The 26,844-nt window shown below is 43.8% G+C and overlaps 1 protein-coding gene across 3 annotated transcripts in view; it reads left to right on the top strand.

The window, feature by feature from the left end:
* The window catches only part of FRMD4B (FERM domain containing 4B), a 234,114-nt gene that overhangs the window by 75,186 nt on the left and 132,084 nt on the right, over positions 1-26,844 (top strand). For 2 of the 3 annotated variants that reach the window (XM_082664659.1, XM_082664660.1), the window contains exon 1: positions 3,647-3,706. The exons of the other annotated variant lie outside the window; for it this stretch is intronic. In XM_082664659.1, coding sequence (XP_082520785.1) covers positions 3,683-3,706 — 24 coding nt within the window. In that variant the 5' untranslated portion in view covers positions 3,647-3,682. Of the gene's footprint in view, positions 1-3,646; positions 3,707-26,844 lie in introns of those variants that run through there. 3 annotated transcript variants of the gene reach the window in all.

Raw genomic sequence — 26,844 nt, 5'->3', positions numbered from 1 at the left:
CGTTCTTGGATCCCAGGTTCAGCCCTGCCCCGTGTCTGACTGCCCGGCAAGAGCCATTTGGAAGAGCAGTGGTTTCAGGTTGGATGTAGAGTGAGACTTTCTGCTATTCCTGTGTGGGCCTCTCTATGCCATTTCTAAAGGACCTCTTCCTAACTAATGCACTGACCACAGAGCTCCTATCTGATGCCCCAGTGCTGCAGGAACTAGCCTTTTACCCAAGGCTGAATCCCCGGTACCTTGGCCTCCCACCCAGGTCCCCAATTCTGTGTCGATAATCATTCAACTTGTTAAACAGTATTGGTCAGCTGATGAAGGATATCTGATTCCAGTTATCCTGTCTCCCATGAACTGCTGTATTAGATAGGACCTTTCTGTTTGCAAACCAATTTTAAAAAAAATTAAATTAGCTTAAGTAGAAATAGAAATTATAGTGATTCAGACAGTCATTGGAGTCTGTCTCTCTCCAGCACTTCTGTCTGGCCTGAAGTACTCTGGTACCCCAGGCTCTCATCCCAACAGCTTTTTAACTCCAGAACAAAGACAAATACCCTTCTTCCCTCATCCCTATAACTAGGGAATATTGGGGCCGGGTATTTTTATTGGTTATTCCTGAATCGCATGTTAATTATCCCTTGATATAGGGGCCTGAGGTTAGGTCACCCTAATGATTTGGATGGTGCTGTCATAGAAAAGCGGGGATCTGTGATTAGAAAAAGTGAAACAGACTTTGGATGGGCAAAAACAACAGATACTTACTCTGATCATCTAGTTTTAATCCTCCCGGTGCTCCCACAACCATACCCTGACCTTGCCCCAGCCCTGTATTTGGTCTGTCAAGTCACTTCACCTGGTTCTTCATGTTGGCCTTGATCTCCTAGTTTTAGCCCATTCTGTTGCCTCGATTCTGAAACTATTTATCAAAATTCTGATGTCCTTCGACAGGGAAAAATTCTTACCTTAAAATTGGAAATGTCACACTAGTTTTCTCAGGAGGCTATTCAACCTGGTGAGAAAAGTGACCATTTCTTGAGTTTTTCCTGCTATATATGCCTAAATAGAAGGTTCCCTCAAATATAAAGTCACTCATCTTCCCACTAAGAAGATTCAAAACCAGTGTTTTAGGCCAACCTGAACGTATAAAAATTTAGCAATGTAGATGAAGTAGTCCAGTATTTACTTCTAATATTTAAGATCATTTGTCCTGTGGATTCATAATTTGGGTGATTCCTGTCTTGCACTTTCCCTCTTTATGAAGTAATTTTTTTCAGCCTCTCCACATGCATCTGTGTGTTGGCCCTGAAACAAAAGGCCCTCTTTAAATCATCCTTCTGGCTTACCCAAGCACAGCATCTTTGCTTCTGCCTAAGTTGTTTGAGCTACAGAACTTGTTCTTTTTTTTTTTTTTTATTGAAGTATAGTTGATTTACAATGTTGTGTTCGTTTCTGGCATACAGCAAAGTGATTCAGTTATAAATATACGTATTTTTTTTCGTATTCTTTTCCATTATGGTTTATTACAGGATATTGAATATAGTTCCCTGTGCTATACAATAGGACCTTGGGTTGTTTATCCATTCCGTATATAATAGTTTGCATCTGCTAATCCCAAACTCCCAATCCATCCTTCCCAATCCCCCCCCCAACCTTGGCAACCACAAGTGTGTTCTCTATGTCTGTGAGTCTGTTTCTATTTCGTAGATAAGTTCATTTGTGTCATATTTTAAATTCCACATATAAGTGATATCATATGATATTTGTCTTTCTCTTTCTGACTTACTTTGCTCAGTATAATAATCTCTTGGTCCATCCATGTAGCTGCAAGTGGCATTATTTCATTCTTTTTTACGGCTGAGTAATATTGCATTTTATATATGTACCACATCTTTATCCATTCATATGTCCATGGACATTTAGTTTGGCTCTTGTAAATAGTACAGCACTTTTCAATCTCCATATATGATACTTCACTGGGAGTATTATTGCATGACTTTTTTTCCCCCCTTTTTCATTCATCCTAGAGGTGTATACGTATGGTCTTCCAGCATAACCACCTATCGTGTGGCCTTTTAAAGTAATGTTTGGAACTTCCCTGGTGGCGCAGGTGTTAAGACTCTGCATTCCCAATGCAGAGGGCCCAGGTTTTATCCCTGGTCGGGGAACTAGATCCCCCATGCGTGCTGCAACTAAGAGCTCGCATGCCACAACTAAGGAGCCCGAGTGCCACAAATAAGGAGCCCGCTTGCTGCAACTAAGGAGCCCATGTGCCGCAACTAAGACCCGGTGCAACCAAATAAATAAATAAAAATTACAAAAACTAAAGTAATATTTAAGTAACTTGTTTGCTTTGACATTCAGCCCCTCCACTTGTGAAGTCACATGCCTATAATAACTACCTGATCTGTATTAACTTCTTTGCCACCTTTTCTACTGATTTCATCAAGTAATCTTTATAAGCATACAAACTTGTTATTGAATGAGGCTGTTTCAAAGTATTGTGTCTTCCCCCGACAGTATGTTGTAGTTCAAAGGAACTGGAGTCTTTGAAAGGACTTGAAGATAAAGCTACTCTCTCACTTTTGAGAGATAAGGGATTTTGGTAGGGGGAGGGCACCTCACCTTTTATTTAAATACATGATATATGTCTGTCTGCCAGGCACATTCTTTGTGCTTTGTATGCACGATCTCATTTAATTCCTCCAACACCCCTAATAAGATAGGGATTTTTATCCCTATATACTAAGGAGGCAATGGATTCTCAGAGAGGTCAAGTAACTTTCCCAAGAACATACAGCTACAAAATGCCAGGTTTGTCTGGCTCTAGAACACATGTTCTTAACCATACCACTCACTTGCACAAAAATCCAGAAGATTGTTTTTTCAGGTGGGAAAAACATGGTACCATGTCACAGGCTCTTACTTAGCCATTCTAAAACTAATAAGTGGTTTTATTATTTTTGCTGGATTTTATATATTTTTCTCTCTGCTTTACTTTGAAGTATAATGGATTTTGATTATTCCCTATCCATTGAGCAATTTCAGTAGTAATGATTTAGTTAAATGCAAATGATGAAATAAATCCTTTCTCGAGACCAAAGGCATCTTACCAGGATTTTCTGTTTGTGGCTGGCATCACTGATGCTGACTGATCTTATGAAGTTTGTCCCGTGGAATTCTGAGTTTCCTTCTCAGTGTAAAAGCTATTGGTGTAAAATGGCTGTGGGTGGCACAGTTAAGTGTCATTTCTGTTTGTATTCATTAAATTCAGAATGTGTAAAGATTGAAGAGCCAAACTTGAAGTTTGGATTCTTAGATGGCATAGCCCATCTCTGAATTATTATCCAGTGCAGATCATGCATTATCAGTAAACAACATTTCATCATATGTTTTAAACATGTTATGAAGGAAAGCTTTAGGTGGCAAAAAAAAAAAATAGCAGAAATTTTGGGTTGTTGGTTTTTTTTTCTCCCAGTGCTCTCCTGACTCATGTTGAAAGCCTTTTGTTTCTAATCAAAGCAACAAACGGTAAGGTCATTTCCTTGTGATTATATGGCAGCGGAAGGCGTCGGGGTTTTTAGGTCCCTACTTCCACCAGCTTATATTTGGAGAAAACACACACACACACACATCACAAGTGCTTAATATATGTGTCCTTTGTCCTGCCCGTTCTCTCCGGTCCCTTTAAATGAGCCGAGACCATGGTTCGGAGGTAAGAACAATTTCTCGTATAATTTTTTGACTACAGACACTATAATGGTGCTTCTTGAGCTCTTCTTGGCATTTCTTAGTGAATTGAGGGCAGATTTTAATGTTATACGTGGGGTGGACGAACTTACGTACTAATATTTCAGAACCCAACTTGCAAAAAAGGAAACTCCAAGAAATGTTTGTCTTTTCAAAGAGTTATTCCTTCTCCAAAAGAGTTGAATCTCCTCCAGTTTGATACCACAGTGAAGATCGTCCTTAACGCTCATCTTTCGGAGGGTTTTCCTGTCATTGTTTGAACTGTTATCTCTGTTCCCCTAAAAGTCCTAAAAGGCTCATTTCTTGTTTTTTTATTTCAGAACTTTGGTAATTCTTGTTGCGGTGTATAATTCCACCTCACCGCTTCCCCCTAATGCCATCCCACTACCATTCTCTTTCTTTTCTTTTTTTTTTAATTTTAAAGACTTGAGCCCTTTTATGGATGTGGAAAGGACAGGGCAAGGGCAGGAACGGTGTCAGTAAGCAGCATGAAAATGCTTTGCGATTTGCAGTTGTTAATCATCTCGTCAGCACAGTGGTTTTGGAGCCATCTCTATTTCTGTGAGCATTTGGCAGGAAAGATCCTGTGGGGGACTAGAACTCATTAGTAACTTTTCTAAAAGGACCTTTTAATGTACGTCCCTGTCTTGCCTCGAGACAGAAGCAGGGAAATTGAATTCCGTCCCTCAGTCTAGTTTATGAGGACTTTATGTGACCAGAATTCAATGGCTCAAGGTAGAGACCTCAGAAATGCCATCTTTGGGGATGGCTATCAATTAATTCATAAAACCTTTATGATTTGTCAAAGGAAGTCCTACAATCTAATTAAAAGGGAAGCTTTTTTTTTCTTTCTCCCTTCTGATGTGGTTATGCTAAACTCATAATGTCCAATTCTATGTGTCCATTTTTTTCCCCTCATGGGTAGATGTTGGAGATGGAGGAGGGGAGGAAAAGCTGGGTAGACTTCAGAAAACAAAGGAAATTGTCTCATCCAGGAGGCTGCAAAGCTCTTGGGTATAGGAGGAAGTCTGTGGAGGAAGTGGGCAGGATTAGGTAGAGAAGAGAAACGTCAGGGAAACAAACATATCACAATAGGGTCTGGGATCGGACCCTCTTGTCATGATCTAACACAATAGCATGTCCTTAGAAATGAATCGATTGTTTCTAAATCAGTCCTGTCTAAAGGTATCTAATGATCTGAAGGAGTAGAAAGGAACGTGATCGTATCCAAAATGCAGCCCTTTGACCTGGATTCTCAGAGCGGCATTATGGTCACCCAGAGCCTCGTGTTAGATGATCCTATTCTTAGACTCAGGCCATAGAACCCCGCTAGAAGTAAGACCATTCTGTAATGCAGCCCCTTCAGGAATCAAAAAGTACATCTCTTAGCAGAGGATCTAAGATATTCCCAGACATACCAAATTCCACTCCAGGGCACATTCTCTGTGTTCCAGTGCATCATTTATTTTCATCCTTCATTTGTAGTACATGGAAAAGTGGTAACTACTGGAAAGGAGGTTCTTATGGTCAAGTATACCGCCCCCCGCCACCATGGAGAGAGTGCTCAATAACTATGCGGAGGGTGGGGGATGAGTGGTGGATTAATAACACTATTTGAGTAGAATTTTTTAAAATTAATTAACTTTTATTTTTGGCTGCATTGGGTCTTCATGGCTGCACACGGGCTTTCTCTAGTTGCGGCGACCAGGGGCTACCCTTCGTTGAGGTACGCGGGCTTCTCATTGCGGTGGCTTCTCTTGTTGTGGAGCGCGGGCTCCAGGCGCGCGGGCTTCAGTAGTTGTGGCTCGCAGGCTCAGTAGTTGTGGCTCGCGGGCTCTAAAGCACAGGCTCAGTACTTGTGGCACACGGGCTTAGCTGCTCTGTGGCATGTGGGATCTTCCCGGACCAGGGCTCGAACCCGTGTCCCCTATATTGGCAGGCGGATTCTTAACCACTGTGCCACCAGGGAAGTCCTGAATAGAATTGTTAAATATATTCATGCCGTGGAATATTTGAGCTGGAAAAAACCTTTTAAGTCACTTTGGAGTCATCCAGTCCCCTTATGCTGTTAGTGAGTAGATGAAAATCCAGAGTAGTGGAGGAATTTTCCTAAGCTCTCCTATCCCATTAGGGGCAGGGCACAGGCTAGAGTCCTCTCTCCTGGGTCCTGAGTCTGTGCTGTGTCCACTACAATGCTGTCTCTAGGACCAGCTGATGGCTTTGTCTAATTTCCAGCATCTCTGCGGTTCATGCAGCATGAGTTTCTTCTCATGCACTCATTTCTGTCTTGGAATAGAAAGGTGGAAGTTGTATCCCAAAGGAGGCTCTGCTTCTTATTATGGACTGCTTCCAACTGCTGGCAGAAACCAGTGGGCAGGTACACGAAGGACCCCGAGAAAAAGAACCAGCAGCCTTGTCACTAGTCATAACAAGCTGTAGTACTTGGTAAAAACGTACTAAAACACTTTCTCTTTGCTTTGAAAATATTGTCAGAACCTGAATATATTTAGTTAGCTCTTTGTAGAGGCCTGTTCCAACATCATAATTCAAGTATGAGACACATTTGTTTGTCCCTGATCTGAATTCCATGAAGCTCCAGTTAAGACTTTTTCCTGCTTAATGCTGGAAAATTATGAAAATTTTTAAATGGAAGACTTTTTCTAAACTGGAAAGATAAAGCTGAGTACAGGTAAAATATACATTAACATATGTTAGTATAATCTGCCAAGTTTAGGCAAACAGTTTATCCTTCCAATAAAAGCAGTGAAAGCAAAGGGTGATATTGGGCACATTCTCTGTTTATTTTAGATGTGTTTTTTTTCCTTAAAGAAGCCATTGTAGGTAGGGCTGTAAAGTACATGTTCACTTCTGTCCTCTTGTCTTGGTTTATTTCCTCTTTTGGTTTTCTTCTATCCTTGCAAGTTAGAATGAACAAGTCAGCAGAGTTTGTACCCGTTTTTTCAAGAGTTGACTGTATACCACCCTTTCTATTAGAGGTATTTATATTCAGTTTTTCCAGTCAGGAATGAGGTTAGTCCAGAAGCTGACCTTCCACAATAGGAAATCTTTATCTGAAGAGCAGTGTGAGAGAGAGAACTGGATTCCGGGTCTAAGTCTGCCCCTTACTGATAAGCTCTATGGCCTTGGAGAGCTGATTTTTCCTATCCAGGCCTCCGAACCCACATTTGTGGGTGAAGAAGTTAGTCTCGTGCTGAGGCCCCTTTTCAGTTTCAAAATGCTCTAACTTTAATTGAAGTCACTACAGGTTCTTTACAGATCAGTTGCAGCTGTCTCTCCCTCTCTGCTAGCCACCCGCTCCCTCTCTTCTTTCCTCTTTTCCTCCCCTTTTCCTTCTTCTCTCCCCTCTTTCTTCCTTTCCACTGATATTTTCCTTTTCACAAAAAGGGATTCAGGGCATGGACTATATGACTCAGATGCCTGTAGAGCCAGGGACAGCCTGTGAGTAGCAGCAATGGGAAGAAGGCAAAGTTGGAAATGGAGAAATTCCCCAAACTGCAAACTGAAATCAGACATGGAGATGCTATCCAGGAAGAAATCCAGACTTTGTGGGTCATGGATACACCTCTTGTATTGAAATTTGACACTGCTCCTTGGATTCCAAATTCCTTAGAAGTCAACACATACTTCCTGGGTGTGTCTTGTGCCACCCGGTGTGCCAGGCTCAGGCTTACAAAGGTGAATGAGATGCAGCCACTATATGAAGCTCCGTCCAGTGGGGGAGTGCAAACTGGAACTCTCCAGTGAGTCTCAGTAGCTCTTCCAAGCTTGACTTTTAGTTCATCTACTGTTCACTCTTGGGGAGTGGAAAAGCTGTTGACATAAAATGGCTGTGAGTAGTGGAATGTCATGAATATGATTTGAGGTCAAAGGATTAAACTGACGGGTGTTCTTAGGTAGAAATGGAACAGTGTCAATTCCAGCGAACAGTGACACTGTAAAGCATTCAGGAGTCCACTGGTAAAGGTTCTGTTTTTGGTAGGCTCTATCCAAATGAAAGGGGGAGAGGAAGTGGCAGGAGTCTTAGCACATAAATCTTGCTTGGCCACTTATGAACTGAGTGACCCCCTCTGGCCTTATGACAGGCACAGTTGAAATGACCTTATTACATTGTTGAGGGGATTAGAGCTGGCCTCTGGCACTGAAGACGCACATAGTAAATGGCAATTAATATATATTTTTAAAATTAATTAGTTTATTTTTGGCTGCGTTGGGTCTTTGTTGCTGTGTGCGGGCTTTCTCTAGCTGTGGTGCGTGGGCTTCTCATTGCAGTGGCTTCTCTTCCTGCGGAGCACGGGCTCTAGGCACGTGGGCTTCAGTAGTTGTGGCTTGCAGGCTCTAGAGCGCAGGCTCAGTCGTTGTGGCTCACGGGCTGTAGAGCGCAGGCTCAGTAGTTGTGGCACACGGGCTTAGTTGCTCCGCGGCATGTGGGATCTTCCCAGACCAGGGCGCGAACCTGTGACCCCTGCGTTGGCAGGCGGATTCTTAACCACTGCGCCACGAGGGAAGCCTGGGCAATTAATATTATTAAGTAACATTATTATACGTCTATCCCAAGTACAGCAAATAAAAACAAGGGTACATACATATGAAAATATGTAAACACCACCAGAAGACTGAGTATTCAAAGTAATGAATGGGTAATTTTTTTCAGGGCCCTTCATGCTCATGATAGCATCAATGTGAATCAGTTATTCATTACCCCACATCTTGTCACTGTCAGGGTATCCATCAGCCTTCCGTCCTTTTGGACACATGAGATCTCTTGACCCTGCAGACATTTGTCTGTATTTCACTGGGCACAAGTTCACAAATAAGTAATCAACTGCAGTATGTCTCTTGCAGACTTCCGTCTTGGGTTTGAGGCCAAGTGTTTATCATTTTAAGGATCTAGTTCTAAACTTTTTTTTTTTTTTTGCGGTACGCGGGCCTCTCACTGCTGTGGCCTCTCCCGTTGCGGAGCGCAGGCTTAGGACGCGCAGGCTTAGTGGCCATGGCTCACGGGCCCAGCCGCTCCGCGGCATGTGGGATTCTCCCGGACCAGGGCACGAACCCGTGCCCCCTGCATCGGCAGGCAGACTCCCAACCATTGCGCCATCAGGGAAGCCCTCTAAACCATTTTAAGGACGTGGACCCAGAATATAAATCTGACAGAAGTTATAGAAAGTCTTCCTGGAAAGATTCTCACACGCACATTTTGTTTATACTTTGGAGGAAGGTATTTGCAAACTCCTCTACCAGCACTAATAGACTTGTAAGAGCTCCTGTATCCCAGCTGAGGAAATGGAATAAATGTATGTATCTTTCAGAGAAATGGTGAGAAACTAGCTGGCCTCTGTGCGTGACACCGAGAAATGAGCTTTTTGGAACTCCTTAGCACTTAACCTTATTTGAACCCTCTAGAAGTGTGTGATCCTGGAACTGACACGGGCTCCATAGAAGGTATTTAGAACGTAAGAGCAAGTCCTGCCACCTTCTCCTCCGTAGCTGTTTATACTGCTCGTCGGAGAGGAGTTATACCTCTACCAACAATGGGGGTGTGGGTGAGGCAGGCACCCTCTTGGTACTTGGCCTTGTGTTGAGAGTAAGGTGACTCTAGTGGGACCTGTAAGTAATTGCTCTGTTCACCATTAGAACAGTCACCTGGCTTTAGGGAGTCACCTGAAAATCTGCAGAGGTTTCGCAGTAACCACTATATTTCAGTTGCAGCACTGGGAGCTTGTTCGTAGTAACCACGCACGTCACCAAGCGCTCCCCTCAAGTGCAGGCACCCCTCTTCATTAGAACAAGGGCTGAGGTCCAACATGCCACAGCTCTTACTTTGCATTATTCCTTTTTCCTTGTTTTTAAAGGAAACTACGCATCAACTCGTGATAGCTTTTAAATGTTTTATATGAAACAAGAAGTCTCCGTTGTGGTCTCAGTTTTTAAAAAATGAATAAGCAACTCCATTTTTTCATCCAATAGACATTTATTGAGCAGCTGCTTTTGCAAGGTGCCAGCTATAAGCTCGGGGGTCCAGGGATTAAGAAGACAGATAGGGTCCCTGGAGGCAGATATTATATAACAAAGTACATCATTCTTTAATTACAGTTGTGTGAAGTGCTGCGGAAGAGCAGTTTAGAGAGCTAAAAGAACACGTAACACTCAGAGTAAGAGTGATGGAGCCCATGGCTATTCCACACACTCTGCATCAGCTTATTCAAAGCTCGTAGCAAGGCACCAGTACTGTTTCCATTATGCAGATCAGGTAACAGAGTAACAAAGAGATGAGGTCATTTGGCCACGTGGTGCCACTAGCAAACCGTCTAAGTCAGGATTTGAACTCTGGGTGATCTGAGTTCGGAGTCTTCACTCCTAACCACTACACAATGGCTTCTATGAGAGACTCACTTTTAATCTGTGTTTTTAAGGGTAAATTGGTTTAGCCAGGCACTTTCCAAATGCCCTCATGCTTTGAGGTGGGAAGAAGATCATACGAAGAAGAACTAGAAGAAGACCAGTGTGGCTGGAGCCCAGAGAGCAAAAGGGAAAGGAGTGCAAGACCAGGGGAAGGGTGGGCAGGGAGCAGGCGGTGCAGGACGAGGTGGGCCGCATGGGTGATGGAAGCTTTTCTTCCAACTGAATCGGGTCAGCTCCAAAGCTAGACCCCCTCGGTCAAGAAGACCCTCTCGGGAACCTCCCATTCCTGTGAGATGGACACATGGAGGGAAGTTCTCCTGATCTGGCTAGATTATTCCAGATCCATTTACCTTTGTGTATGCACAAAGCATCCTGCTCGAGGATGTTTTATCTGTGTCATCAGTCTGTCCCACTGATGTCTTTTCCAGGCCCATACGTTTTCTGCCTTTTCTGGGAGCTACAGAATTACATTTTTCTTAGTGGTCCATGTAGCCACACTGCGCCTGTAGCAGGTCCAACTGTCATCATCATTCATCGTGGCTAACAGAATGACAGGTGCTGTGTTGGGCTCTTTCTACCTGTTCTAATGTTTCAGCCCCAACTCCATGAGTTAGACACTGTTACTATTGATATTTTTCAGATAAAGAAACCGATTTACAGGGGTTAAGTGACGGGCCCAGAGTCCCACCAGCTAATTGTCAGAGTCAGGTCTTGCATCCTGGGTTGCCTGATGCCAAAGTGCGTGCTTAACCCTGCGGATCTCACTTCCTGTTTTACAGATGCAAAAACTGTCCAAAGTTAATGATAGAAGTGATTCTAAAACTCAGATTTTACGTGAAGTTTCATTTTCTAGGCCAACATTAAATCTCATAGGAAAAATGAAAAAGAAAGGAAACTGAATAGAACACTGTGGACCTTCACCATGACCTGGAGTAGCCTTGTAAACATGTTACAGATTTACCAGCCCACAGAGATATGTTACCCGCCCGCCAGCTAAATTGGTAACACGGGCAAAAATAGAGGGATCTGAAGGGAGTGGGGGAATCTGGATATTAACCAGTAGGAGTTTGGAAGAGAGAATTAAGAGTAAAACAGAATAGTTTTGGTATTTTTTATAAGTAATAGTCACTCAGTGCCAAGCACTGTGCCAAGTTCTTGACAAGTACTCACTCATTTAACCCTCACAACAAGCTGATAAAGTTGGTCATATGTGTATGTCCATTTTATGGATGAGGACCAATGCAACAGTCTTGTCATTCTCTCTCTCTCTCTTTGATTTTTGCCACCCCACTCCCAGTCTCATCTCCTGATAGGAACCAGAGTTATCCTTTACAAATGTCCCCCGATCTTGTTTCCCCCTTGCCTAAAAGCCTCCAATGGCCTCCCACTGCCTTTGCAATAGGACCCATACTCCTAACTCCTGATATAGCCTAGGGGTTTTCAGACTTCAGCATGCAGCAGAGTGACCTGGACGGCTTGCTAAAACACAGATGGTTGGTCGCCACTCCACATTCCTAGCGAGCTGCAGTTAATAGTGACACTGTGAGTCCAGGAACCACACTTTGAGGACCACTCATGAGCCCCTCATTGATCCCCTGACCTTGTCTACTGTAGTCTCCCTTTTGGTGCCAAGCTCCAGCCACGTTTGCTGCTACTTTTTTCTTAAACTGCGCATTCTCAGTGGGACAGCTTTTCTCCAAGGAGGATGAAAATTGGTTCTTGGGGGCAAACATTAAAACCTCTGATATTACAGTAGTTTGTGGACTTCAAAAGCTCAACTCTACCCAATAGATATACAATATATCTGTGATATTAAAATTTCATGAGGGAGGAGGGCATAAGGGGAAAAATAAATGTCCAGAGAAGCTCCTTAAGAGTGTAATCATGAAAAAAAAAGTTGTGTGACAAATGAAGCCTATTCCTGCCACAGGGCCTTTGCACTTCTTGGGCCTCTGTCTGGAATGTTCTTTTTCCAGATCTTCCCAAGTCTGACTCCTCATCATTCCCCTCAGACTTTTATCTGCAGGGCTATTGTAAAATTCTCCAATTCTTTAAAAGTGCTTTTCTCTTCACTGATTTCAGTCTAATAAAAGGCTTCAGGGGCTTCCCTGGTGGCGCAGTGGTTCAGAGTCCGCCTGCTGATGCAGGGGACACGGGTTCGTGCCCCGGTCCGGGAAGATCCCACATGCCGCGGAGCGGCTGGGCCCGTGAGCCATGGCCGCTGAGCCTGCGCGTCCGGAACCTGTGCTCCGCAACGCGAGAGGCCACAACAGTGAGAGGCCCATGTACCGAAAAAAAAAAAAAAAAGCTTCAGGGACTGACAAGGTGACTGCTCAAGGCAGCAGGACCCTGCTGATGGAGCACTGCAGATTCCCCAGAGCACCCCTGGGTTGGGAGCACTGCATCCTCTCTTACAATTCTAATTGAATGTCCTGGGAGCCTTACCACTGTAAAATGCACAGGAGGAAGCATTGCAGGCAGGAGCTGGCTTATATTTTAGTTTTGTTTTTTCTTTTAACTTTACTTTTTTCGTGAATACTCTTATAAGGGCCAGGAGATGGTGTGGGGCAGTACAAAGAAGGAACTCTACATCTGGCTCTGTCTAGCTGTGTGACCACAGACAAGTCACTTCCCTTCTTTGAGCCTTCATGGCCTCATCTGTAAAATATGGATATGACAAATGGAGGATAATCTGCAAAAATAATGACTCACTGTGCCATGCATCTGAAACTAACATAATATTATAAATCAAATATACTTCAATTGAAGTATGAAAAGGATATGAATTAACAGAGAAAAATAGGGATATGACACTTCTGCCACATCAAAACTTGCTGTAAAGTTTCAAAGGAGAAATAGAGGCCAAGGCACTTTGAAAGTTTAAAGCACTCCAGACAGCCAAGGTGATATTATTACTAATTGAAACGTTCAGAACAAGTTTATACATGGCCGGAGCTTCTTGCTTCCTTCTCTTCTGTAGAGTTCAGGGACAGAAAAGAACCTGCCCACCACCTGCTCAGTACCTGAACATGGCCTTTGAGAACACCCACACTGAAGGGGCCTGTAGCAATTACCTGGTTTTTATTAGTGAAAAGTATAATAATATTACATGTTATTACCATTTGTAAAGTGTACACTCTGCTAAGCATTTTATGTATATTATCTCATGTGACCCTCCCAGCCCTGGGCAGGGGGGTGCTATTATTATCCCTGTTTTCAGGTGAGGAAACCAAGGCTCAAGAGAAGTGAAGTATCTGTGTAAGACCAACAGGTGCTACAGAGGAGAGCTGGGATTTAAACCCAAGTCTGACTAACACCAGAACCTATGGTCTTGACCATTACACTTCTTAAATAATATACTATACTTTAAAAGGTAGTAAGGGCTGCTTCTTATGGGACGCTTATATTGCACTTAGGCAAAATTATCCCCATTTTACAGCAGCTACTCAAAGAAGGTAAGTGGCTTCCCTGAAGTGTCCAGCTAGTTCGAGGCAGCACCAGGAACAGGCATCATGCCCACTGGACTTGTGAGGGGCTGCGCCTAAGCACTGCCCTGAACCAAGTAGCTGAGTGGGCGGCTCCAACCTGATTTACCCCCCCTGACAAGAGCAAGTGTGATCAGAAAAGCACTAGAAATTCTGGAAATTGATGACTTTCCAATGACTTTGCATAATCCACCACCCACGCCACTCTTACGAGAGGCAGCCATCCTTCTTTAAAGGAGCACACCACCACCACCCCCAACCTTCAGGAATGCTGCTCTATGAGAGCACATGTAAGAAACAACACCGAGGCAGGGCCGCAGGGGGAAATATTTGGTTCCCTGGTTACAGCCCCAAGTGTCGGGTGAGATTTCCTCTCACAAGGCTGGTCCCTTCTGACGGGGGCAGAACGGAACTGAGATTATTTCAGAGCAGGAATAGAAATGGGGAGAAACTTGCCGACAGAGCATAATGACACAGGCTCAATTCTGCTTGTGATGAAAAAGGTGGAAACGTCTTTCATCGAGGTTTTAAGGTCACGGTGGCGTGCTTTAGCAGAAGGGTTCCAATGGTCTGATAGATTCCAGAAGGATAAGCAGCAACACAGCTGGTTGGAATTGGCCATTAAGAAGCCGAGGAGTCCCTCACTTGCCGATGAGACCTTAACAGTAGAAATAGGCAGAAAACTCAAAAGTGGATCAGGGGCTTACCTTGGTGGTGCAGAGGTTGAGAGTCCACCTGCCAATGCAGGGGACGCGGGTTCGTGCCCCGGTCCAGGAAGATCGCGCATGCCACGGAGCGGCTGGGCCCGTGAGCCATGGCCGCTGAGCCTGCGCGTCCAGAGCCTGTGCTCCGCAACGGGAGAGGCCACAACAGTGAGAGGGCCGCGTATCGCAAAAAAAAAAAAAAAAAAAAAAGGGGGGGGGGATCAGGAGCTGGAAATGAAGGGATATTCATTTATTCCACACATATTTATTTAGCTCTACAATGGGCTAGGCACCGTCTTAGGGGCTAGGAAAGCAGCAGCAAATGAAACTTGCATTCCAGTAGCAAAAGAACAGGGAAAGCAAATGACACTGAACATTTGATATGCGAGTTGTAGTCCTGGGTCAGGAGAACCTCAGCAATGAGCTTGTCCCCTGGGGATTTTTCAAGTACAATAATAAAGTATAACAAGCCCCGGTTATGTTGGCCTCTGTCAAGCTCTGTGCTCTGTTGGTAGGCATTATTAGCCCCATTTTAGAGATGTAATAAATAAGTTCTAGGAAAGTTAAGTCAGCTGAGCTTTGAACAGTTGTGTCGGAATCCAAAGCCTCTGTTCTTTCCTCTTTGTCATGTGGTCTCTCAGTGGCCTCAACATCTTGACCTAGAGCTCAGAGCAGCACCCTGCCCCCAGACCTCCTTCTCCCATCGAACTTCCCCAGTGGTGTGCTGGTAAGTAGTTAACAACCAGCTCTCTGGGGAAAAGGGCACCGATTGGTTGTATTTGCCAATTTCCATGGTGTAAATACTCTCACCTTGACCGACTTCATGTTACCAAGGTCACCACACTGAGTTGGGGAAAGATGAGCATTAGGTACCATTAAAGAGCATTGCTTTCACTGATTCACTAGACATTGAAAACCTCAAGAGCAAAGAGAATAGTAAAAGGGAGTAAAATAATTGGAAAGTGATGAATTTCCAATTTAGTGAGCATTTATTACCCTTGTTTTTAATGTAATTTATTTCGATTTAAGTTGACATACTTTAATTTTTAATATTGGTTGTACTTAAAAACCAGCTTGAAAATGGGACAGTAGATGCTCATGAGCTGTTAGGAGACGGCTCCACATCACCATTCTCTCCCTCAAAGGATTCTTTTCTCCTCATTCTGTTTCCTGGTGCTCACGCAGAAGTCTTCTTGGGTTCCTATTTCAAATTTCTCTCATCTTGACCTGTGGCCTTCCAGTTTATGATTTGCTCTGTTTTAATCTTTGAATCCCATGTTAGCCTCAAAAAAAGACTGAATCCTCTTTGAAAACACAACCTGCATTAGGCGACATTAAAGTTTCATCACCGAGTATTAGAAGCATCTGGGTTGAGTGGGGGAAGGTTTGTTCTGTGATGGTAAAATGGGTCTTGGACATTAAGAATTTTTCTATATTGGCCCAAATGAGTTTGACTTTTTTGTTTTCATTAGTTGGTAATGCTTTTCTAAATCCCCTACCCAAATATGACATTTCTATCCACCAAGCTAGGACTCTGGACCTAGTAGAATCCATTTGTATTCATTATAAACCTCCCTAAGGACTTATTTCAGCCTCTCCTTATATACGTGAACCCCAAAGAACGAAGAGATTTTGAAAAGCATAAAGCAGAGACATTCTAACAAGCTGATGAAAAAACTGAAACATGAAAACTCTGACAGTAAGCGTGTCCTCTAAAATTAGGGTAAAGTTGATTTAGGTTTTCTAGTTAATTTTTGCACACGTTTAGGTTTTCAGGGCAATATATGTGATTTGTTTGCTCTGTGGATGGCTTATATTGAGTCCAGATTTCCAAATGTGCTTCACTGAATAAACAGTACCCAGAGTATCTTTAAATTACAAGTATGGTAGTTTATTTTTAAAATCCCTCCACCCGAGCTGTGCTTGTCTTGAAGTTTTTATCTTCAAGTTTTTGAAAGACGCAGTACTTTCGCTCCTTCCTACAGGCTGTTTTTTCACGGGAAAAGAGAAAACTGAGTTGGCAAAGCAAAAAGTTTCCAAACCACAGGGTGTCTGCTACTTGCATAATCACTGAAGCTAAAATTTCCATTTTCTACCCGGCGACCGGAGAACTTCTTTTCTGGTCAACCTGAAATGCAGACAAGAACGAAAATCCCTCATGGCCCACGGGCTGTGTTCTCAGCTTTTCTTGGTTCCACTTTGTGACTTTTCCTGTTTACAGTGTCTGTGCCCTCCCATTTTTTCTTTTCTTTTTTGACTCATCGATACTGTACCACGATACCTAAAAATACAGCCTAACGACTGGTTTTAAGTAAAGAGGATGTTTCTTTCTGGAAAAAAAAAAAAAAAACAGAAATATCCTGCATGGTTTTCTGAAAATAAACATTTGGCAGTCTCTCATCAGTGCCTCATCCGAGTTTCTAATTGGAAAACGAGGCAGAGTATGAATTTATACAGAGAACCCTGTTTTCATGAAGCTATGTCACCTGTTTTTCCCCTTGTTCTTTGGTGAGCTCCTTCTTGAACCTGGCTCAGCCCCTTGTTAGCTGGGACCCTTGGGCAAGTCGCTCTCAACCTCTTGGGGTCTCAGATTCTTTGGCGTAAAACAAAGGGCCAAAAATGTCTACGTGGCAGGATGGTTGTGAGAATTCAATGGATAAAATGTATGCCAAAGCACAGGACATAGACAAGGCAGTCAACATATATTCGTTTCCGTCTTGTGTTGGTGAAAACAAGAGTAGCTAGTCCAGGACACCATTTGGTGGCAATCAGGTACAGAGCAAGAGTTTGCAAGAGTTTCCCCAGCTTTGTGCACACAGGCAGCTCCAAATGGTGGATTTGAGTTAATCTGTTGATTATCACTGAGAAATCAGAATGGAATTAATCCCCAGCTATTGGGTTGCCTGCTCTCTCCAGGGTTTAACTGGCAGTTTGAGTCTTCAACTCTAGTGTGACAGTTTGACCTCTTAATAACCCAGCAGAACTTTTTCCTTAAGAAAAACAACCGTTGAACCAGCTTAAAATAACCATGTACAGTTAACATAATAGCACTCAACAGCTTACAAATCATTTCCACTAATTATAAGACTCACTGCAGTACGGTAGGGCTGATAAAGCATGTCAGGCTTAGCACAGACCCTAACGCATAATCTGTGCCGATTAACTTGAGCGTATGACAGGTGATATGACTGTCTTCTGAAGTAAACTTTAGGTTCAACCTGCATTAATACAAGAGACAAACAAAGCTAAATGAGATTGATTCTTACCCATTTTACAGGGACAGAAATGGAGGTTTAGAGAGAGACTCTGATTTTCAGGCCATACTCTTAGTTACATGGCAAAGCTGGGACACAAACCCAGGCCTCCTGATTCTAAATCCTGTGTGCACCTCATTGACACCAGGCTGGTTTCTCCTGATGGCCTTCCATTCCAGACTTAATAAGTTGTTCCCTTTCTCTCTCTCTCTCTCTCTCTCTCTCTCTCTCTCTCTCTCTCTCTCTCTCTCTCTCTCGTCCTCTCTCTCTCTCTTTCAAACCTGGCTTTTCTTTTCACCAGCCTTATGAGATCAGGAGATGATCTGATAAGGGATTGTCTTTTATGAGAATGCCTTCCCCGGGGAATGTCTGCTAAAGTTGACTGAAATTGCTTGCCAGGTTGATACTGAAGCCACAGAAATAGCTTTTCTTGTTTGCTTTTCTCCAGCCTCTGCCAGGCAGAAAGGGGGCTAGCAGTTGTATGCTAACATCCAGAAAACAGGGTTATCCCTCCAATCTCTCCTGGGAGCCACCCGTCAAGAGCAGTGGTCCAATTTAAGTTCTCCTCATCCACTTCCTGAAGTCTCGTGCTTCCTGGGTAAGAAGTGAGTTTCGAAGTGCATTTTGCACGTGCTCAGAACTTAACTGCATTGCCAGTTGAGCTATTTGAGAGCCCTATTCTTACCTGAAAATACCTTGTTTAATTGTTTTTTTTTTAAATTTTATATTGGAGTATAATTGATTAACAGTGTTGTGTTAGAGACTTCCCTGGTGGTCCAGTGGGTAGGACTATGCGCTCCCAGTGCAGGGGGCCCAGGTTCGATCGGGGAACTAGATCCCGCGTGTGTGCCACAACCAAGAGTTCGCATGCCGCAACTAGGAAGTCCGCATGCCGCAATAAAAGATCCTGCATGGCAACTGGAGATCCTGCATGCCACAACGAGGATCCCACGTACGGCAACTACGACGTGGTGCAGCCTAAATAAATAAATATTTTTTAAAACACCAAAAAACAACAAACAATGTTGTATTAGTCTCAGGTGTACGGCAAAGTGATTCAGTTATACATATACATGTATCTAGTCTTTTTCAGATTCTTTTCCTATTTAGGTTATTACAGAATATTGAGCAGAATTCCCTGTGCTATACAGTAGGTCCTTGTTGGTTATCTGTTTTAAATATAGCCTTGTGTACATGTCATTCCCAAACTTCTAATCTATCCCTACCCTACCACCACTGTTCTTTTCTTCTCCTTATCTCTAGAGCGGTTGTTCTCAAGCAGGGATGATTTTGTCCTCCGGGAGACATTCGGCAGGGTCTGGAGACATTGGTTGTCACGAGGAGGGAGGGAGTACTGGCATCTGTTGGGTAGAGGCAGGGGTGCTGCTAAACATCCTACAATGCACAAGGGCACCCCCCCAAGCAAAGAATTATCTGGCCTCAAATGTCAGTAGTGCCAACGTTGAGAAATCCCACTGTAGGACAAGCTCCAGAGACAGTGCCCTGTGGATCTCGTTTGCAAATATATATTAGTATCGAGTACAGTGCTCGCATGTAGGAGGTGCTCGGTAAATATTGGTCGAGTGAAAGAATGAACACACGATCCAGAGCTTCTCCACATTGAACTAATTGCACTGTGTGCTAGACTGCATCTTAAGACTAGAATAACAGAGTTAGGCCCAGGCAGCCACCTAACCGATAGGTAATCATCCTACACCCAGAGTGTTCACATAAGCAGGACAGGGCTGGCAGCACAAGAGGCAGGGGTTAATTCCATCCTGATACTCACTGAAAATCATTAACAAACACATAGACAGCGTTTTTAGCAGCCGCCCATATTTCTTCAGTGTATGGCCAGGAGATAGCCGAGGAAAGGTGATTACGAAAACCTTTGCAAACCTCTGACCTTGCTTTCAGATAGTGGCAGGAACCAAGCAGCTGTGGTTTGGTGAATCTAGATCAAGCTTTTCCAGAACATGCTTGGTGATCAAGATGACATGTAAAATGCCTAAGCTATGTGTGATTTAATATATAAGACTAATAGGTGGGGGCTTCCTTGGTGGCGCAGTGGTTAAGAATCCGCCTGCCAATGCAGGGGACACGGGTTCGAGCCCTGGTCCGGGAAGATCCCACATGCCAGGGAGCAATTAAGCCCATGTGCCACAACCACTGAGCCTGCGCTCTAGAGCCTGCGAGCCACAACTACTGAAGCCCGTGAGCCACAACTACTGAGCCTGCGCTCTAGAGCCCACAAGCCACAACTACTGAAGCCCGTGTGCCACAACTACTGAGCCTGAGCTCTACAGCCCGTGAGCCACAACTACTGAGCCTGCGAGCCACAACTACTGAAGCCTGAGCTCTACAGCCCGTGAGCCACAACTACTGAGCCTGCGAGCCACAACTACTGAAGCCTGTGCGCCTAGAGCCGGTGCTCTGCAACAAGAGAAGCCACCACAATGAGAAGCCCGCGCACTGCAATGAAGAGTAGCCCCTGCTCACCACAACTAGAGAGAGCCCACACACAGCAATGAAGACCCAATGCAGCCAAAAATAAATAAATAGATAGATAAATAAATAAATAAATAAATACTGAAAAAACAAAAGACTAATGGGTGGGAAATAACGTTGTAACAAGTCGTGTAACACGGCCATGCAGGGCAAACTGCGAATCAGATGCCTGAATTTAAGTCCTACTCTGCTTCCTTCTAGCTCTTCGACCTAGTGGAGACCTGTGGGCTGGGGTCCATCAGTTACCTTCTCTGAACCTCAATTTTCTCACCTACACAGTGAAGCAGGATTGGAATCTACCTCACAGGGTTGTCATGAGAGAATTTAAAAGGCCCATGTAAATAAAAGAAAGGTCTCTGGAAAGAGCCAGCCCACCGCAACAGTTACTTACTAACATTTTTTCTAAGGCAGATTACTCAGCTACTCAATTTCATATTTGGTTAACTGAATTCTCCCCTTCTTTATCACTCTCCCCACCCCGGCCCATTTTCCTTTCCTCTTCTGCTTCTTTTATGCCACGGGTGCTTTTTCCTTACTTACTGTCTCTCGTTTTCCTACTCCAGTCCCAGTGAACCTGCAAGGGACGCCCAAGAGTCCTACTTTGATACGACTAATGGTCCTGAGATTCTACCCCAGGTCACAGCAACATGACCCTAGATAAGTTACTGAACCTCTCTGCCCTTCAGTAGTTTTGCCACCTATAAAATCTCAACAATAAAACTTCTTCCTCCTAGGGTTGTTCACAGCATGAAGGAAGATACTACCCACATGAAGTGCTTAGCACTCGTGTGACATGTCCTACATGCTTCCTAGAAGCTAGGAGAATGGTTGGTTGATAGTGAAAAAAGAAGTTCCCAGTGATTGCACACTGGGAGGGCAGGCACCGTCTTGAAAGACCTTGAGGGGAAATCGCAGCTGACTGGGATTGGAGACATCTGTGTCAGTCTAGGCCATTCTCTGAACGAGAGTGTCAATAGCTCATATTCACTCAGCACCCAGAGATGATATAAAGGGACCCTGTTCAGCTGGAGTTGACATCATGTGGGTGAAATCTAAAACCCTGTCCACTCAATAGATCCCAAAGTAAGAACGTCCTAGATACGTCCCTCTCTCCAATTCCTCCAGGATGTCTCATCCGGTGAGGAATTAATAGCTCACCTTGTTCTCTGGGTGGAAAGCTTGTTTTTTAAATGTGTAAGTCTGTCTGGGTCAAGGCTTGAGAGGTGTTTTTGGAACATCCTCACTTTACATTATGCTCTACATGTTTAAATCACTTGTGAATATTTCATTGGTACCTGTGTCTAGACTCTGACCAGTTAAAGTATTCCTCCCCTGAGCAGAGATTTATTGCCCACATTCTTACTATGTACCAGGCCCTGTTCCAGGCCCTGGGGATACAATGGCAAACAAATCAACCAAGGCCTCTCCCGTGGAGTTTACATTCTGGTGGTGAAAGATAGAGGATAAACAAACAACAACCAAAAAGAAATACTAGCTACAAAGAAAATAAAGCAGTGTGGTATGAGAGACAGTGTCCAGGCTGTACTTTACACTGAGGATAGGGAAGGCCTTTTGGGGATGGTGACATTTGATTTAACATCTAAAAGATGCAAAAGCACCCAGTCGTGCCGTGATCTGGGAAAAGAGCATTCCAGACAGAGGGAACAGCATATGCAAAGTCTCAAAGTAGGAACAAGCCTTTATTCTGAGGAAGAAAAGAAGGTCGGGAGTTCCCTGGCCATCCAGTGGTTAATACTCTGCGCTTCCATTACATGGGGTGTGGGTTCGATTCCTGGTCCGGGAACTAACATCCCACATGCTGCGTGGCCAAATAAATAAATAGATAAAGATAAGAAAAAAGAAAAGGTCAGTATGGCTGGTGTGTCCAGGCAAGGCAGATGGGTTGGACATTAAGTTAGAGAGGGTGGTGAGTCAGGTTACATGGACACTGTGAGCGAGGCAAGGAGTCGGATTCTCCATTGTATTGCTTGAGAAGCCCCTGGGCGTTTTTAAGCAGAGAAGTGAAGGGATTGGATCTGTATTTTGAAGAAATCATTCACAGGGCCATACGGAAATTGGACTCAGAAGCACCAAGCCCGGTTAGGTAGCTGATTTTGCACACATCCAGGCAAGATTAGACTCTAATGATGATGGTGGATAGGTCATCCCACAAAAAATCTTGGGGAGTCATTTTAATGAGACAGGTCCTCTTTTGCTGAACTTTCAGAAAAGGTCAAAAGGGAATGAGAGAGAGGAAATGAAGCTCGCTGCTTCCTTACCAAGCTTTCATATTTCCGTGTTCCAAAGAGCTACTAAAGCAAAACCGAAGTAGGCTGGGCTTCTGGTCCTTTTTTGGTATTTCCTGTTGCTTTCTAAGCTGCTCCCGGTCATTAGGAATGATCCCACCCTGCCCTATCTTGACTTGCCTTAGGGGTTTTTGGGGTTTTATTTCGTTTGTTTTTTGTTTGTTTTACCGATTCTCTGCTTTCCTGAATCAGGTAGTGGGATTGGGATTTGGTGGGGCGTGAGGGTGAAGTTCACACAGACTTGAACCCCACTATAGGCTGCACATCAGCGCACCCCATGAAGCCAGAGTTCTCGCCAGTTCTCACTTCCCTTCTGATCTTCCTCATTTAACCACTGACCAGATGGAGAAGGTCCTTCCACCAGCACTCAGCGCTTAGCCTCTGAGGACCTGCTCTGTCATCTGGGGAGCAAACGCAGGGCAGCCACTGAGGTGGGAGTTTTAATCCAACATGCACAATTTTAACCTCCGATTTCCGGAGGTTGAAGACGGGAGAGGGTGGTGGGAAGGGTATCAAGTCTGGGTGGGTGTCAAGCGAAACTTTCCAAAGAGATCAATTTCTTACATGTTTTTCTATTCCACGCGAGGCATTGCTGCTATTAGCTGTCACTGGGTAGGGGCCAAATCCGAAACTGCTCTGATGGTCTCTGTGGGGCTCAAAGGTGATTTTGAATGTGTAGGTATAATCATTGTGATCCATGAACAGCTCCCTTCAAATATAACTCCTGTGGATGAAATTAGAAGAGAAAGCTTCAGTGGGAGTCATGTTTGAAAATAAGTAAGAAATGCCCAGTTTTTTTTTCTTTTTATGTTTACGGTATTTTTAAAAAATTAAAAGAAACAAATCCATTTGTTGGGAAAAGAAGTGCATTTGCATAAGGTGGTATTTAGCAGCTGAGTAACCTCATGCTTACCTCATGTCGGGCCTGGAAGACAGAGTCCTGAGTTTTATTTTGTAAGTTTCATGTGTACAACATAGTGATTCACAATTTTTAAAGATTATGTTGCATTTAAAGTTATTATAAAATATTGGCTATATTCCCTGTGCTGTACAATATATCCTTGTAGACTTTTTTTTTTTCCCGATATGCGGGCCTCTCACTGTTGTGGCCTCTCCCGTTGCGGAGCACAGGCTCCGGACGCGCAGGTTCAGCGGCCATGGCTCACGGGCCCAGTCGCTCCGCGGCATGTGGGATCTTCCCAGACCGGGGCACGAACCTGTGTCCCCTGCACCGGCAGGTGGACTCTCAACCACTCCGCAACCAGGGAAGCCCCCTATTCATTTTATACATAGTAGTTTGTACCGGTGAATCCCCTACCCTATCTTGCCCCTCCCCCTTTTCCTCTCCCCACTGGTAACCACTAATTTGTTCTCTATATCTGTGAGTCTGTTCCTTTTTTCTTATATTCACTAGTTGGTTTTATTTTTTAAGTTCCAGAGTCCTGAGTTTTAATCCTGGGGCTCACATTGACTTGCTGTGTGGCACCAGGCACATCTTTCCTTAATTTCCCCACGTTCCAAATAAGTGGCGGTGATTAGATCCCTTCTAAGACTCTAACTTCTACAATTCTAACTAATTCTAGTCAAATGATTTTGCCCTGGTACTGAGATGACTTTTCACACCTGCTTTATGACGCATTGTTTTTCCCTTTCTACCCACTCATCTCCTCTCCTGAAAATGGGCTCCGTGGGAAGGCTTTCCCACAATTTGTCACTTTATAGTGTAGGGAGTACCTAATGGGTAGCTAAGTGGTTAAGAGCTTGGACTTTGAGTTTGGGTCTAGTTCTGCCATTTATGTATCTTGTTATTTATAATCTCTCTAGTAACCTCCTTCTCCTGTGTTAGTGGGAGATAAGATTACCTGTCTCATGTGAGTATCACAAGGGCTTGCATATGTTAATACACATAAAGTGATTAGTGCAGTGCCTGGAATGTAGAAAGCGTCTGCTGGTTGTGTTGCTAGTGCTATTATTAAAATACCTAGCCAGGGACTTCCCTGGCAGTCCAGTGGTTAAGAATCCGTGCTTCTACTGCAGGGGGCATGGGTTCGATCCCTGATTAGGGAACTAAGATCCCGCATGCCATGTGGTGCAGCCAAAAATACATAAATAAATGAAATGCCTAGCCAGGTGGCAGGGTCACAGAAGGACACAGGAACTAGTGTTCCCCTCTCTCTTTTTATTTCTGCTCCATCATCTCTGGAGAATGTTTCCACCATGTACTTTTTAACTTTACCTGTCATTTATATTCTTTTAAATGGGTTAGTAATATTCCTCCTATTAAAAAGCTTTTTTTTTTTTAAATGGGAGGATAAATGGATTACAGAAAAGTTTAGCTGTTTGCTTGTTAATTTTCAAGCACGTGGGGACTATAATAAATGTGGTCCTCAGAAGCGGTATATTTCACTCTCAAGAGTGTCAGATTAAAAGCTGTCAGGACGTTGCTTATGAGGTTTGGAAAGACTGAGTAACTTTTTTAAGGTAACAGAGGTAGTAAGAGATAAAATATGATTGTGAGCCCAAGTCTGGCTTAGAACGCTTGTACAAGTTCCATCATTTCTCAGGCCTCAGTTTCCTGGTGCTTGAAATGAGGATGCCTCCTTTCATAGGCTTGTGTAGAGATTGAAATAGTATTTTTTTAAAAGAAGAGAACATGAATGGTATTTTTATTCTGAAGTCTCTTGTTTTTCTCTTGCCATCACATAAATGCATTGGTTCACACGTAGCTTGGATTTGAAATTTTATCCCCGTAAACTTTGTTAGAAACCCTGTTACACTGGAAGGTCTGGATTAGGACTACCTGACTTTTGGTCAGTTATTTTGGAATACTTTATGTTAATGAGGGTCAGGTGTCAAATCCTTTGCCTGGTGCACAGCAGGCCTTCCTTTGACGTTTGGTTGTGTCTCTTCCCTGGTACAGAGTGAACTTGAATGTAGTTTTCTTATTCACATAGAAGGACTCCCAGGAACCTGGCAGATAATACACATGTGTGAGCCAGAGACCACCAGCACTACCTACAGAGGGGGCTGTTCTGCCCTGCCCTGGCCACATGTGGCCATGAAGGAAATCCAGCCCAGTGTTTCTAGACCTTACCATCTAAATTTTTTTAAAATGGCATCTCCTGATTTCTAATAGCAGCAACTGAAATTTATTCATAAGCATTGTTTTGACCAACAAGATACATCCACCACCTTTCAACTTTTGATTTAAGTGACAAGGGCAGGTTTTTCTGTGGTTATTAATGATCAAATTAGCCCTTTGAGCTCCCGGAGGAGCCATCCTCCCACGAAGGAAAGGGCTTGGTGAGGACTGTGGGCTCAGATATGCCAGGATTCAAGTGTGCCAGTGTGGGCATAAAACTGTAGCAGTTTCTCCCCAGTTCATCTGCACTGCCCTTCTCCAGTTTGTGTGTGTGTATCATCACATCACATGGTGGGGTGTTTGTTTAGTCCCTTCCCCGGGCCCCCCACCCCAGATGTCAGCCTCTCTCTTGGCTGATGTATTGTCCGTGATGGGAGTATCAGTGATTCTGAGCAGATGATTTTACCATATTAATGACATCATCCGGGGAGTGTGTCTTCTGGGATCTTTTGCCTTGGTTTAGGTATAGATACCTGTGGTGTCGTATGAAGATGCTTTTAGTTGCAATAAGCAGACTCCAACTCAAGTTAGCTTAAGAGAGGGAGGCAGGGAAAAAGTGGATTCATTGAAGGAATACAGGGATGTTTTATGGAACTCAAGAACAAGGATTCTGGATAAACCGTAATGGAAAAGAGTATTAAAAAGAATGTACTCATGTGTGTAACTGAGTCACTTTGCTGTACAGCAGAACTTAACACAACATTGCAAATCAACTATACGTCAATTAAAAAATAAATTAAAAAAAAAAGAACAGGATTCACCCAGACCAGTGGAACGGGCTAGAAGTGACTGGAAAGACGTAGGGACCCTGACAGCAATTCTGAAGCTTTTCCTCTTAGGCTGCGTTATTTCTCTGGCCTCCTTCTAGCTCCCTGTCTTCTTCATTCTCTCTGCAGATGGTTTTCCTTTCTCTCCACATGCAGCAGACAGTGGCTGCCCCACAACCACCATATTTTCATCCACTCAGACTCAATTCCAGATTCCCTGGACTGAGGTTCTGACTGGCCCAGCTTAGGTCAGGTGTCTTTCCCCTCATCCAATCGACTGAGGCCAAAGGAGTAGAATCAAGTTGTACAGACATGGGCACCACTGCCCATGGTTGTCATGAGGTGGACAGATACACCTAAAAAAAAAATTTACTATTAAACTCTCTAGGATAAAATTGTGTGTTGACAAAAGGCACATTGACTAGATCAAGGGAGATCCAAAGAAAACCAGAAAGGAGAAAGGATGTTTTTTTAAATCAGGAAATAAATTCATTTGGGTTATGCAACAGCAGAATAC

This window comes from Grampus griseus (genome assembly GCF_964374135.1).
Source record: "Grampus griseus genome assembly, chromosome: 10".
Classification (NCBI taxonomy): Eukaryota; Metazoa; Chordata; class Mammalia; order Artiodactyla; family Delphinidae; genus Grampus; species Grampus griseus.
The sequence above is the reverse complement of the archived record's forward strand: the minus strand, read 5'-3'. Positions and strand labels throughout refer to the sequence as shown.